At 47.1% G+C, this 16,022-nt stretch overlaps 1 protein-coding gene across 6 annotated transcripts in view; it reads right to left on the reverse strand.

The window, feature by feature from the left end:
- Positions 1-16,022, reverse strand: part of LOC139572858 (ankyrin repeat and IBR domain-containing protein 1-like) — a 103,363-nt gene that overhangs the window by 43,436 nt on the left and 43,905 nt on the right. For all 6 annotated transcript variants that reach the window (XR_011674504.1, XR_011674505.1, XM_071395673.1 and 3 more), the window contains exons 10-11: positions 12,352-12,440; positions 6,404-6,534 (exon numbers count right to left, since the gene is read on the reverse strand). Coding sequence is in view for 4 of the 6 variants with exons in the window: in XM_071395673.1 (XP_071251774.1) it covers positions 6,404-6,534; positions 12,352-12,440 (220 nt within the window). In the remaining 2 variants the exon portion in view is untranslated. The remainder of the gene's footprint in view (positions 1-6,403; positions 6,535-12,351; positions 12,441-16,022) is intronic.

Here is a 16,022-nt window from a genome sequence, read left to right on the forward strand (position 1 = left end):
AATACCAAGGCCCTAACCTCTGGCATGGCTAAAGGTCAGTAGCAGGAAATACCAAGGCCCTAACCTCTGACATGACTAAAGGTCAGTAGCAGGAAATACCAAGGCCCTAACCTCTGGCATGACTAAAGGTCAGTAGCAGGAAATACCAAGGCCCTAACCTCTGGCATGGCTAAAGGTCAGTAGCAGGAAATACCAAGGCCCTAACCTCTGGCATGACTAAAGGTCAGTAGCAGGAAATACCAAGGCCCTAACCTCTGGCATGGCTAAAGGTCAGTAGCAGGAAATACCAAGGCCCTAACCTGTGGCATGACTAAAGGTCAGTAGCAGGAAATACCAAGACCCTAACCTGTGGCATGACTAAAGGTCAACAGCAGGAAATACCAAGGCCCTAACCTGTGGCATGACTAAAGGTCAGTAGCAGGAAATACCAAGGCCCTAACCTCTGGCATGACTAAAGGTCAGTAGCAGGAAATACCAAGGCCCTAACCTCTGGCATGGCTAAAGGTCAGTAGCAGGAAATACCAAGGCCCTAACCTCTGGCATGACTAAAGGTCAGTAGCAGGAAATACCAAGGCCCTAACCTCTGGCATGACTAAAGGTCAGTAGCAGGAAATACCAAGGCCCTAACCTCTGGCATGACTAAAGGTCAGTAGCAGGAAATACCAAGGCCCTAACCTGTGGCATGACTAAAGGTCAACAGCAGGAAATACCAAGGCCCTAACCTCTGGCATGACTAAAGGTCAGTAGCAGGAAATACCAAGGCCCTAACCTCTGGCATGACTAAAGGTCAACAGCAGGAAATACCAAGACCCTAACCTCTGGCATGACTAAAGGTCAGTAGCAGGAAATACCAAGGCCCTAACCTCTGGCATGACTAAAGGTCAACAGCAGGAAATACCAAGGCCCTAACCTCTGGCATGACTAAAGGTCAGTAGCAGGAAATACCAAGGTCCTAACCTCTGGCATGACTAAAGGTCAACAGCAGGAAATACCAAGGCCCTAACCTCTGGCATGACTAAAGGTCAGTAGCAGGAAATACCAAGGCCCTAACCTCTGGCATGGCTAAAGGTCAACAGCAGGAAATACCAAGACCCTAACCTCTGGCATGACTAAAGGTCAACAGCAGGAAATACCAAGACCCTAACCTCTGGCATGACTAAAGGTCAGTAGCAGGAAATACCAAGGCCCTAACCTCTGGCATGACTAAAGGTCAACAGCAGGAAATACCAAGGCCCTAACCTCTGGCATGACTAAAGGTCAGTAGCAGGAAATACCAAGGTCCTAACCTCTGGCATGACTAAAGGTCAACAGCAGGAAATACCAAGGCCCTAACCTCTGGCATGACTAAAGGTCAGTAGCAGGAAATACCAAGGCCCTAACCTCTGGCATGGCTAAAGGTCAACAGCAGGAAATACCAAGACCCTAACCTCTGGCATGACTAAAGGTCAACAGCAGGAAATACCAAGGCCCTAACCTCTGGCATGACTAAAGGTCAACAGCAGGAAATACCAAGGCCCTAACCTCTGGCATGACTAAAGGTCAACAGCAGGAAATACCAAGGCCCTAACCTCTGGCATGACTAAAGATCAGTAGCAGGAAATACCAAGGTCCTAACCTCTGGCATGACTAAAGGTCAACAGCAGGAAATACCAAGGCCCTAACCTCTGGCATGACTAAAGGTCAGTAGCAGGAAATACCAAGGCCCTAACCTCTGGCATGACTAAAGGTCAACAGCAGGAAATACCAAGGCCCTAACCTCTGGCATGACTAAAGATCAGTAGCAGGAAATACCAAGGTCCTAACCTCTGGCATGACTAAAGGTCAACAGCAGGAAATACCAAGGCCCTAACCTCTGGCATGACTAAAGGTCAGTAGCAGGAAATACCAAGGCCCTAACCTCTGGCATGGCTAAAGGTCAACAGCAGGAAATACCAAGGCCCTAACCTCTGGCATGACTAAAGGTCAACAGCAGGAAATACCAAGGCCCTAACCTCTGGCATGGCTAAAGGTCAACAGCAGGAAATACCAAGGCCCTAACCTCTGGCATGACTAAAGGTCAGTAGCAGGAAATACCAAGGCCCTAACCTCTGGCATGACTAAAGGTCAACAGCAGGAAATACCAAGGCCCTAACCTCTGGCATGACTAAAGGTCAACAGCAGGAAATACCAAGGCCCTAACCTCTGGCATGACTAAAGGTCAGTAGCAGGAAATACCAAGGCCCTAACCTCTGGCATGACTAAAGGTCAGTAGCAGGAAATACCAAGGCCCTAACCTCTGGCATGACTAAAGGTCGACAGCAGGAAATACCAAGGCCCTAACCTCTGGCATGACTAAAGGTCAGTAGCAGGAAATACCAAGGCCCTAACCTCTGGCATGACTAAAGGTCAGTAGCAGGAAATACCAAGGCCCTAACCTCTGGCATGACTAAAGGTCAACAGCAGGAAATACCAAGGCCCTAACCTCTGGCATGACTAAAGGTCAGTAGCAGGAAATACCAAGGCCCTAACCTCTGGCATGACTAAAGGTCAGTAGCAGGAAATACCAAGGCCCTAACCTCTGGCATGACTAAAGGTCAACAGCAGGAAATACCAAGGCCCTAACCTCTGGCATGACTAAAGGTCACTAGCAGGAAATACCAAGACCCTAACCTCTGGCATGACTAAAGGTCAACAGCAGGAAATACCAAGGCCCTAACCTCTGGCATGGCTAAAGGTCAACAGCAGGAAATACCAAGGCCCTAACCTCTGGCATGACTAAAGGTCAACAGCAGGAAATACCAAGGCCCTAACCTCTGGCATGACTAAAGGTCAGTAGCAGGAAATACCAAGGCCCTAACCTCTGGCATGACTAAAGGTCAGTAGCAGGAAATACCAAGGCCCTAACCTGTGGCATGACTAAAGGTCAGTAGCAGGAAATACCAAGGCCCTAACCTCTGGCATGACTAAAGGTCAGTAGCAGGAAATACCAAAGCCCTAACCTGTGGCATGACTAAAGGTCAGTAGCAGGAAATACCAAGGCCCTAACCTCTGGCATGACTAAAGGTCAGTAGCAGGAAATACCAAGGCCCTAACCTCTGGCATGACTAAAGGTCAGTAGCAGGAAATACCAAGGCCCTAACCTCTGGCATGACTAAAGGTCAGTAGCAGGAAATACCAAGGCCCTAACCTCTGGCATGACTAAAGGTCAGTAGCAGGAAATACCAAGGCCCTAACCTCTGGCATGGCTAAAGGTCAGTAGCAGGAAATACCAAGGCCCTAACCTCTGGCATGACTAAAGGTCAACAGCAGGAAATACCAAGGCCCTAACCTCTGGCATGACTAAAGGTCAGTAGCAGGAAATACCAAGGCCCTAACCTCTGGCATGGCTAAAGGTCAACAGCAGGAAATACCAAGGCCCTAACCTCTGGCATGACTAAAGGTCAGTAGCAGGAAATACCAAGACCCTAACCTCTGGCATGGCTAAAGGTCAGTAGCAGGAAATACCAAGGCCCTAACCTCTGGCATGACTAAAGGTCAACAGCAGGAAATACCAAGGCCCTAACCTCTGGCATGACTAAAGGTCAGTAGCAGGAAATACCAAGGCCCTAACCTCTGGCATGGCTAAAGGTCAACAGCAGGAAATACCAAGGCCCTAACCTCTGGCATGACTAAAGGTCAACAGCAGGAAATACCAAGGTCCTAACCTCTGGCATGACTAAAGGTCAGTAGCAGGAAATACCAAGACCCTAACCTCTGGCATGACTAAAGGTCAGTAGCAGGAAATACCAAGGCCCTAACCTCTGGCATGGCTAAAGGTCAACAGCAGGAAATACCAAGACCCTAACCTCTGGCATGACTAAAGGTCAGTAGCAGGAAATACCAAGACCCTAACCTCTGGCATGGCTAAAGGTCAGTAGCAGGAAATACCAAGACCCTAACCTCTAAAGCCTGGGACTATAAGGGAGCCGGCCAACGACGGTCTGTGTCTGGGTAGCTGGCCTGAAGCTCAAGAGGTTGCTGGAACGCGGAACTGAACAAGAGTTTTCCCCCTGTGGTTTAAAACTAATCAATGGTCCTCTATGGGTTCTTTTGATCTGCCGCCAGGGAGTCACTCCATCCGTTTACACACTGCATACAGATCTATCCATCTGGGGGAAATGTCCGAACTAGAGTTAAAACCACCCAACACTACTAGCTGTCAACATGATTTACAGTCCTATTCAGCCCTCGGTGGTTCCCACTAGAAACACTGCTTTGCTGTCTGTCTGTACGGTGACAATGTAAAAAGGAAACTAAAACACAAAGCCAATTGCTGAAACCACTGTTGTCCTGAGGAGACAGGACTTGGATGACACTCAAGATAATCTATAGTATATAGTGACTGACAGAGAGAGAGACAGAGAGAAGAGAGAGAGAGAAGAGACAGAGAGAAGAGAGAGAGACAGAGAGAAGCGAGAGTAACAGAGAGAGAAGAGAGAGAGTAACACAGAGAGAGAGAGAGTAACAGAGAGAAGAGAGGAGAGAGTAACAGAGAGAGAGAGAGAGAGAGTAACAGAGAGAGAGAGACCTACAACATCATGTAGTACAACAGACCTGTCACTACAGCCCTACAACAGACCTGTCACTACAGCCCTACAACATCATGTAGTACAACAGACCTGTCACTACAGCCCTCAGGCTAGTACAACAGACCTGTCACTACAGCCCTACAACATCATGTAGTACAACAGACCTGTCACTACAGCCCTCAGGCTAGTACAGAGCTGACGACAGTCCCCAAGGCTAGTACAGAGCTGACGACAGTCCCCAGGCTAGTACAGAGCTGACGACAGTCCCCAAGGCTAGTACAGAGCTGACGACAGTCCCCAAGGCTAGTACAGAGCTGACGACAGTCCCCAAGGCTAATACAGAGCTGACGACAGTCCCCAAGGCTAGTACAGAGCTGACGACAGTCCCCGGGCTAGTACAGAGCTGACGACAGTCCCCAAGGCTAGTACAGAGCTGACGACAGTCCCCAAGGCTAGTACAGAGCTGACGACAGTCCCCAAGGCTAGTACAGAGCTGACGACAGTCCCCAAGGCTAGTACAGAGCTGACGACAGTCCTCAGGCTAGTACAGAGCTGACGACAGTCCCCAGGGCTAGTACAGAGCTGACGACAGTCCCCAAGGCTAGTACAGAGCTGACGACATTCCCCAAGGCCCGTGTCTCTCTACTCTCAACATACCCATTCATCTGTTTCAGCTACAGCAGAGCAGTCCTGGTGGATGTGATTTAGGCCTAAGCGACAGATCTCTTCTCTGATTTCTGGTTGTGTTGAATGTGACAACGTGAGACATGTTTTAATTGGCTGTTGGGAGTAGCCTAGTCACAGTTTGGACTTTAAAATCAGCTTGAATATCGGTGGCAAGACTTGAAAATGGCTGTGTAGCAATGATTAACAACCAACTTGACAGAGCTTGAAGAATTTTTTAAAAGAATAATATGCAAATATTGTACAATCAAGGTGTGCAAAGGTCTTAGAGACTTACCCAGAAAGCATCACAGCTGTAATCGCTGGCAGAGGTGATTCTAATGTGTGACTCAGAGGCATAAATACTTATAGAAATATCAAATTTACAAAAAAATATTTCATTTGCAATCAATTTGCAAACGTTTCTAAAAACATGTTTTCACTTTGTCATTAAGGGGTAGTTTGTGTAGAGGGGTGAAAAAACAACATATTTAATCCATTTTGAGTTCAGGCTGTAATACAACAACATGTGGACTAAGTCAAGGGTTATGAATTCGTTCTGAAGGTACTGTGCACTGGATGCACTGTATATAACAGAGGGATCCAAGTTTCAAAGGGTTGAATGTGATTAGACCCTTAAGAGCGCCACACCATCAGAGAGTTGCCCTACTTTCCCCTGACCATAACCAAACAGCATTTTACAGATAACTCTCGGTCCTCAAATACATTCCCTGGCGTATCTAACATTATAAACTGGGTGGTTCCAGCCCTGAATGCTGATTGGCTGACAGTCGTTGTATATCAGACCGTATACCACGGGTATGACAAAAACATGTATTTTTACTGCTCTAATTACGTTGGTAACCAGTTTATAATTAAGCAAAAAGGCACCTCGGGAGTTTGTGATATATGGCCAATATACCACGGCTAAGGGCTGTGTCCAGGCACTCCGCGTTGTGTCGTACTTAAGAGCAGCCCTTAGCATACCCACTCGGGCCTTATTGCTTAATTATAACATTCCTCAGATAGATATCCTCCCAAACCTTGTTACCTCCCAAATGGCTCCCTATTCTCTATTTAGTGCACTACTTCTGACTAGGGCCCCATAGACTCTGGTCAAAAGTAGTGCACTATATATAGGGAGTAGGGTGCCATTTGGTACTCAATGTCCAAGACACCGTTGGTCTACCTACCTTAGCACACTGCATGTGGTTGCAGCCTTCGTTCTTCTGAATAGGAGACTTGCAGTTGGCGCAGGGTTTGGCGTTAGACAGTAACCACAAGCAGTTGGCTGCGTCTTCATAGGCTTCACTCACACCAGCCACTTCCCAGGGAGAAAAACAACACACAGCTAACTGGACACGACTCACACCAGCCACTTCCCAGGGAGAAAAACAACACACAGCTAACTGGACACGACTCACACCAGCCACTTCCCAGGGAGAAAAACAACACACAGCTAACTGGACACGACTCACACCAGCCACTTCCCAGGGAGAAAAACAACACACAGCTAACTGGACACGACTCACACCAGCCACTTCCCAGGGAGAAAAACAACACACAGCTAACTGGACACGACTCACACCAGCCACTTCCCAGGGAGAAAAACAACACACAGCTAACTGGACACGACTCACACCAGCCACTTCCCAGGGAGAAAAACAACACACAGCTAACTGGACACGACTCACACCAGCCACTTCCCAGGGAGAAAAACAACACACAGCTAACTGGACACGACTCACACCAGCCACTTCCCAGGGAGAAAAACAACACACAGCTAACTGGACACGACTCACACCAGCCACTTCCCAGGGAGAAAAACAACACACAGCTAACTGGACACGACTCACACCAGCCACTTCCCAGGGAGAAAAACAACACACAGCTAACTGGACACGACTCACACCAGCCACTTCCCAGGGAGAAAAACAACACACAGCTAACTGGACACGGCTCATTCCACAGCATTCAGAGAGGGGGGAAAGTGGTAGTGTTCCTACAACCTACAGACACAGACACACAGAGACACACAGAAACACACAGAGACACACAGAGACACACAGAGAGACAGAGAGAGACAGAGTGTGTGTGTGTGTGTGTTTTCTCCCTAATAGCCCATTTCAACCTGCCGGTAAATCGCTGCTTTTGAAACACTGCGTCTTTATTCTCTGGTAGCATCCTAATTGGCACCCTATTCCCTATGTAGTACACTACTTTTGACCAAGGCGCATAGGACACATGGTGTACTACTTTTGACCAGAGCCCTATGTAGGGAATAGGGTAACTTTTGAGAAAAATCACTGACTGAACAGAATGGAACCGTGACAGCTTTGAAAGCCTGAACAAAAGCACCCAGGGAGAATGGTTTCAATACTACAACAATAACACCTTTTATTCCTGCCTGAAACCTGGTGTTGTCTGTAGCTAGCATCTGAAACCTGGTGTTGTCTGTAGCTAGCATCTGAAACCTGGTGTTGTCTGTAGCTAGCATCTGAAACCTGGTGTTGTCTGTAGCTAGCGTCTGAAACCTGGTGATGTCTGTAGCTAGCGTCTGAAACCTGGTGTTGTCTGTAGCTAGCATCTGAAACCTGGTGTCGTCTGTAGGTAGCATCTGAAACCTGGTGTTGTCTGTAGCTAGCATCTGAAACCTGGTGTCGTCTGTAGCTAGCATCTGAAACCTGGTGTTGTCTGTAGCTAGCATCTGAAACCTGGTGTTGTCTGTAGCTAGCGTCTGAAACCTGGTGATGTCTGTAGCTAGCGTCTGAAACCTGGTGTTGTCTGTAGCTAGCGTCTGAAACCTGGTGTCGTCTGTAGGTAGCATCTGAAACCTGGTGTCGTCTGTAGCTAGCATCTGAAACCTGGTGTCGTCTGTAGCTAGCATCTGAAACCTGGTGTCGTCTGTAGCTAGCATCTGAAACCTGGTGTTGTCTGTGGCTAGCATCTGAAACCTGGTGTTGTCTGTAGCTAGCGTCTGAAACCTGGTGTTGTCTGTAGCTAGCGTCTGAAACCTGGTGTCGTCTGTAACTAGCGTCTGAAACCTGGTGTTGTCTGTAGCTAGCATCTGAAACCTGGTGTTGTCTGTAGCTAGCATCTGAAACCTGGTGTCGTCTGTAGCTAGCGTCTGAAACCTGGTGTCGTCTGTAGCTAGCGTCTGAAACCTGGTGATGTCTGTAGCTAGCGTCTGAAACCTGGTGATGTCTGTAGCTAGCATCTGAAACCTGGTGTCGCCTGTAGCTAGCATCTGAAACCTGGTGTCGTCTGTAGCTAGCGTCTGAAACCTAGTGTCGTCTGTAGCTAGCGTCTGAAACCTGGTGTCGTCTGTAGCTAGCGTCTGAAACCTGGTGTCGTCTGTAGCTAGCGTCTGAAACCTGGTGTCGTCTGTAGCTAGCGTCTGAAACCTGGTGTCGTCTGTAGCTAGCGTCTGAAACCTGGTGTCGTCTGTAGCTAGCGTCTGAAACCTGGTGTCGTCTGTAGCTAGCGTCTGAAACCTGGTGTCGTCTGTAGCTAGCGTCTGAAACCTGGTGTCGTCTGTAGCTAGCGTTTGAAACCTGGTGTCGTCTGTAGCTAGCGTCTGAAACCTGGTGTCGTCTGTAGCTAGCGTCTGAAACCTGGTGTCGTCTGTAGCTAGCGTCTGAAACCTGGTGTCGTCTGTAGCTAGCGTCTGAAACCTGGTGTCGTCTGTAGCTAGCGTCTGAAACCTGGTGTCGTCTGTAGCTAGCGTCTGAAACCTGGTGTCGTCTGTAGCTAGCGTTTGAAACCTGGTGTCGTCTGTAGCTAGCGTCTGAAACCTGGTGTCGTCTGTAGCTAGCGTCTGAAACCTGGTGTCGTCTGTAGCTAGCGTCTGAAACCTGGTGTCGTCTGTAGCTAGCGTCTGAAACCTGGTGTCGTCTGTAGCTAGCGTCTGAAACCTGGTGTCGTCTGTAGCTAGCGTCTGAAACCTGGTGTCGTCTGTAGCTAGCGTCTGAAACCTGGTGTCGTCTGTAGCTAGCGTCTGAAACCTGGTGTCGTCTGTAGCTAGCGTCTGAAACCTGGTGTCGTCTGTAGCTAGCGTCTGAAACCTGGTGTCGTCTGTAGCTAGCGTCTGAAACCTGGTGTCGTCTGTAGCTAGCGTTTGAAACCTGGTGTCGTCTGTAGCTAGCGTCTGAAACCTGGTGTCGTCTGTAGCTAGCGTCTGAAACCTGGTGTCGTCTGTAGCTAGCGTCTGAAACCTGGTGTCGCCTGTAGCTAGCGTCTGAAACCTGGTGTCGCCTGTAGCTAGCGTCTGAAACCTGGTGTCGTCTGTAGCTAGCATCTGAAACCTGGTGATGTCTGTAGCTAGCATCTGAAACCTGGTGATGTCTGTAGCTAGCATCTGAAACCTGGTGTCGTCTGTAGCTAGCGTCTGAAACCTGGTGTCGTCTGTAGCTAGCGTCTGAAACCTGGTGTCGTCTGTAGCTAGCGTCTGAAACCTGGTGTCGTCTGTAGCTAGCATCTGAAACCTGGTGTCGTCTGTAGCTAGCGTCTGAAACCTGGTGTCGTCTGTAGCTAGCATCTGAAACCTGGTGTCGCCTGTAGCTAGCGTCTGAAACCTGGTGATGTCCGTAGCTAGCATCTGAAACCTGGTGTCGCCTGTAGCTAGCATCTGAAACCTGGTGTCGCCTGTAGCTAGCATCTGAAACCTGGTGTCGCCCGTAGCTAGCATCTGAAACCTGGTGTCGCCCGTAGCTAGCATCTGAAACCTGGTGTCGCCCGTAGCTTGCATCTGAAACCTGGTGTCGCCCGTAGCTAGCATCTGAAACCTGGTGTCGCCCGTAGCTAGCATCTGAAACCTGGTGTCGTCCGTAGCTAGCATCTGAAACCTGGTGTCGTCCGTAGCTAGCATCTGAAACCTGGTGTCGCCTGTAGCTAGCATCTGAAACCTGGTGTCGCCTGTAGCTAGCGTCTGAAACCTGGTGTCGCCTGTAACTAGCGTCTGAAACCTGGTGTCGTCTGTAGCTAGCGTCTGAAACCTGGTGATGTCTGTAGCTAGCGTCTGAAACCTGGTGATGTCTGTAGCTAGCGTCTGAAACCTGGTGATGTCTGTAGCTAGCGTCTGAAACCTGGTGTCGTCTGTAGCTAGCGTCTGAAACCTGGTGATGTCCGTAGCTAGCGTCTGAAACCTGGTGTCGTCCGTAGCTAGCGTCTGAAACCTGGTGTCGCCCGTAGCTAGCGTCTGAAACCTGGTGTCGCCTGTAGCTAGCGTCTGAAACCTGGTGTCGCCTGTAACTAGCGTCTGAAACCTGGTGTCGTCTGTAGCTAGCGTCTGAAACCTGGTGTCGTCTGTAGCTAGCGTCTGAAACCTGGTGTCGTCTGTAGCTAGCGTCTGAAACCTGGTGTCGCCTGTAGCTAGCGTCTGAAACCTGGTGTCGCCTGTAACTAGCGTCTGAAACCTGGTGTCGTCTGTAGCTAGCGTCTGAAACCTGGTGTCGTCTGTAGCTAGCGTCTGAAACCTGGTGATGTCTGTAGCTAGCGTCTGAAACCTGGTGATGTCTGTAGCTAGCGTCTGAAACCTGGTGTCGTCTGTAGCTAGCGTCTGAAACCTGGTGATGTCCGTAGCTAGCGTCTGAAACCTGGTGTCGTCCGTAGCTAGCGTCTGAAACCTGGTGTCGCCTGTAGCTAGCGTCTGAAACCTGGTGTCGCCTGTAGCTAGCGTCTGAAACCTGGTGTCGCCTGTAACTAGCCTCTGAAACCTGGTGTCGTCTGTAGCTAGCGTCTGAAACCTGGTGTCGTCTGTAGCTAGCGTCTGAAACCTGGTGTCGTCTGTAGCTAGCGTCTGAAACCTGGTGTCGTCTGTAGCTAGCGTCTGAAACCTGGTGTTGTCTGTAGCTAGCATCTGAAACCTGGTGGTGTCTGTAGCTAGCGTCTGAAACCTGGTGTTGTCTGTAGCTAGCGTCTGAAACCTGGTGTCGTCTGTAGCTAGCGTCTGAAACCTGGTGTCGTCTGTAGCTAGCGTCTGAAACCTGGTGTCGTCTGTAGCTAGCGTCTGAAACCTGGTGTCGTCTGTAGCTAGCGTCTGAAACCTGGTGTCGTCTGTAGCTAGCGTCTGAAACCTGGTGTTGTCTGTAGCTAGCGTCTGAAACCTGGTGTCGTCTGTAGCTAGCGTCTGAAACCTGGTGTCGTCTGTAGCTAGCATCTGAAACCTGGTGATGTCTGTAGCTAGCATCTGAAACCTGGTGATGTCTGTAGCTAGCATCTGAAACCTGGTGATGTCTGTAGCTAGCATCTGAAACCTGGTGATGTCTGTAGCTAGCATCTGAAACCTGGTGTTGCCTGTAGTTAGCATCTGAAGTGGTGATGTGAGCAGGACTAAGCCTCAAATTTTACATTTAAGTCATTTAGCAGACGCTCTTATCCAGAGCGACTTACAAGTTGGACCCAAATGGCACCCTATTCCCTATATAAGGCTCAAGTCAAAAGTAGTGTACTATATAGAGAATAGGGTGACATTTGAGACACGAGACTTGAGTCCATGAAGGTGAACGGTCCATCAATGGATGGTAGATATCAAGCCGAGCAGCTGTGACTTGATACCAGCTGAATTTGTTTTGGGATGATTTGACTTCTAAAGGAGACGTGTCCATATCATCACACAGGAAACAAACGTGTTGGGGTTGTGGCTCCCTCAGTGGGAAGCTGTTTGGGCGACTGATCGGCTTTCATAAAGAGAACATCTGTGACTGATTCCACATTTCTGCTTCAGTCAAAAAGACATTGGATGTAATGTGTAATGAAGGACAGAAGCCATATTTAGTATGTGAAGAGGTATAAACAGTCTACTGAGGTAAAAGAGCAAGAGATGCACAACATCAACAACAACAACAACAGATGAAGAAGTACACAAACTAATCCAACAGTCTACTGAGGTAAAAGAGCAAGAGATACACAACAACATCAACAACAACAACAGATGAAGTAGTACACTGGGTTTCCTTTAGAAAACTAATCCAACAGTCTACTGAGGTAAAAGAGCAAGAGATGCACAACATCAACAACATCAACAACAGATGAAGCTAATCCAACAGTCTACTGAGGTAAAAGAGCAAGAGATGAACAACATCAACAACAACAACAGATGAAGAAGTACACAAACTAATCCTTCAATAGTAGAGATGCTTACATTCTTGGGGTCTCATCTCAGTAACTTCCGCCAGCCACATCCTCCATGTCTGGCAGTCGCATGGTTCATGGGCTTCTCCCTGGCACTCCCTGGAGACAGACAGATGAGTTTACCCTCCAGATACATCATACTGTCTATTTATGTTCTGTCTGGGAACACATCCTATGCATTACTCAAGACCACCACAGACATGAAAGGAGTAGACAATAGAATGCAGTATCAAACATCTCTGTTCTGACAAGATTGTAAGAGATGTCTTACTGCTCCTACCACTCATCTAATCTAATGACTAGACAATAGAACGCAGACTCAAACATCTCTGTGTTCTAACAAGATTGTAAGAGATGTCTTACTGCTCCTACCGCTCATCTAATCTAATGACTAGACAGGATAGAACGCAGAATCAAAACACTGTGAGATTCCTAGGTCTATATCGAACCTCTCATTGGGGTTGGGTGTGTGTGGGGGCGGGGGGTGTGTGGTGGCTGGTCTGGGGGTGTGTGGTGGCTGGGCTGGGGGTGTGCGCCCCGTTGGGTCCCCTGGACCAAGATTGAGAAGCACTGCCTTTGAGCAATGTATAAACGTCCTTGACCTTGAATGTACCTGACCCATCTAAATGTAAATTGTATGAAGTCATCTGACATTCTAAATCATGAAATGTGTAATAACTTGAAATATGAAACATTTAGAAAAATAACAAGAATAAATATATACAGGTAACTGCCAAAATAAAGGAAACCCTTGCGTAAATGAGGGATACAGAGTATATTGAAAGCAGGTGCTTCTACATCATGCTCAGGGTCATGTATAAAAATGCCCCGTTGCCCATTATTTTGTCTACCATGGCTAGAAGAGATCTCAGTGACATTGAAAGAGGGGTGACAAAGCAGCATAGGGGGTTTAAAGTGTGTGTGTGTGTGTGTGTGTGTGTGTGTGTGTGTGTGTGTGTGTGTGTGTGTGTGTGTGTGTGTGTGTGTGTGTGTGTGTGTGTCACCAGATCTCAAACCCAATTTAACATTTATCTGAGATTCTGGAGCGTCGCCTGAGACGGCGTTTTCCACCACCATCAACCAAAACACCAAATGATGGAATTTATTGTGGAAGAATGGTGTCGCATCCCTCCAATAGAGTTCCAGACACTAGTAGAATCTATGTCGAGGTTCATTGAAGGTGTTCTGGAGGCTGGTGGTGGCCCAACGCCCAATTAAAACACTTTATGTTGGTGTTTATTTTTATTTCGGCAGTTACCTGTATATATATATTTAAAACTCTATGAACAGGCCCCAATTAACATCAACGTGGCTGTAGTGGTGTTATCTAACGAGCTATATTAGCTACTATCAAAGACTATGATAACGATCCCTTTCATCTGTGGTGTTATTAGCTACTATCAAAGACTGTGATAACTAACCCTTTCATCTGTGGTGTTATTAGCTACTATCAAAGACTATGATAACTAACCCTTTCATCTGTGGTGTTATTAGCTACTATCAAAGACTATGATAACGAACCCTTTCATCTGTGGTGTTATTAGCTACTATCAAAGACTATGATAACGAACCCTTTCATCTGTGGTGTTATTAGCTACTATCAAAGACTATGATAACTAACCCTTTCATCTGTGGTGTTATTAGCTACTATCAAAGACTATGATAACGAACCCTTTCATCTGTGGTGTTATTAGCTACTATCAAAGACTATGATAACTAACCCTTTCATCTGTGGTGTTATTAGCTACTATCAAAGACTATGATAACGAACCCTTTCATCTGTGGTGTTATTAGCTACTATCAAAGGCTATGATAACGAACCCTTTCATCTGTGGTGTTATTAGCTACTATGCTAGCTAGCCGGCTAGATAAACATGTTGCTAAGATATCTGATAGGACAGGGCTCTCCAACCCTGGTCCTGGAGTGCTACCCTCCTGTAGGTTTTCAATCCAACCCCAGTTGTAACTTTCCTGATTCAGCTTTATCCTGGACTATCAGACCACCATCTTATTACATTTGCAACAAATATTTCGCTTCGACCCCAACCAAGGATTATCAAAAGCCACACTATAAATTCTCAGACAACCCAAAGAGTGTCTGAGAATTCCCGAGATGCCCTTCCAGACTCCCTCCACCTACCCAAGGACGTCGGGAGTACAGAAATCAGTTAACCACCTAACCCGAGGATCTAAACTTAACCTCGCAAAGAAACTAGCTGCCTTTGTATGCAGAAAATACCCGAGGCCTGAAGCAAGCTTCCAGAAAATTGGAACGGAAAATGGCGCTCCACCAAACTGGAAGTCTTCCGGCTAGCTTGTAAAGACGGTACCGTGCAATATGGAAAAGTCCTCACTGCTGCCTGATCAGCCTACTTTTACAACCTGAATGAGGAGAATAAAAACACTGCTAAATGTATTTTTGATACCGTCTTCCTGTTAAGGCTAGTAGCAGATATCAAGGTTTTACTGCTAACCCACAATGCATTACATGGATCTGCTCCTACCGATGTCTCCCATTTGGTCCTGCCGTACATACCTACAGGACCAGTCAAAAGCTTGGACACACCAACTCAAGGGTTTTTCTTTATTTTTTACTATTTTCTACATTGTATAATAATGGTAAAGACATCAAAACTATGAAATAACACAAATGTAGTAACCAAAAGTGTTTTATATATATTTTATATTTGAGATTCTTCAAAGTAAGCCACCCTTTGCCTTGATGACAGCTTTGCACACTCAGTAAAGCAGGGCCAGTCATCAATTAATATTCTAGAATATTCTACACGCAACAGACTGAAGACTGAACACACACTGATGACACTGATGACTGGCTTCGTTAGCGAAGAGAAAGAGCAGGCCAGCCAGCTGGGATTTACATTTTGTGGTGAACCAACAAAAAAAAAAAAGCTTTTTTTCTGTGAGGGATTTTTCTTACCACGAAGGATCTCAATTTAAAGGTTTTAAACGTTCACACCGCTAATGTATACCTGTAGATTCTGATCCTATTCTCTGAGGAGAAACAGGTGAGTTGACATCAATAGCAGGAGAAGAACTAACGTGGTTAAATAACTTCTGTTATGTACGTTATGGAATATCGCAGGACACCATAGTCTACATGAAAATACAAGTCTGACAGCAGAGACATTGTTTTCATTTTAAAATGTGTTATGGTTCTATTTTTTGGGGGGGCTCATAATCCTTGTTTTACCCCCCCCCCCTCCTCCCTTCTAGTTTTATCCAACAACTACATCTTTTGATTCAAATGAAAGAACAGCTGACAAAGGAGATGGGTAACGTCGCACATAAACGTGTCATGCTTATGAATGATCTGTGAAGCACCTTATGCAGTGGCCTATACAGCCTTTATAAGCTGCTGTTCACCTTTATAACACATGTAACGTGTGGACTAAACAGCAGCAGCAGGAGACGTGTCCCCTGCCACAGTCCATAGTCCCTGGTCTACGTTATGTAGTGCTTATCGACCCTTTATAAGCTGCTGTTCACCTTTATAACACATGTAACGTGTGGACACAAAACAGCAGTAGCAGGAGACGTGTCCCCTGCCACAGTCCATAGTCCCTGATCTACGTTATGTAGTGCTTATTAACGCTCTATAAAGCCTTTATAAGCTGCTGTTCACCTTTATAACACATGTAACGGCCCCTGTGGACACAAAAC

The sequence above is a fragment of the Salvelinus alpinus genome, chromosome 4 (assembly GCF_045679555.1).
Source record: "Salvelinus alpinus chromosome 4, SLU_Salpinus.1, whole genome shotgun sequence".
NCBI classification, from domain to species: Eukaryota; Metazoa; Chordata; class Actinopteri; order Salmoniformes; family Salmonidae; genus Salvelinus; species Salvelinus alpinus.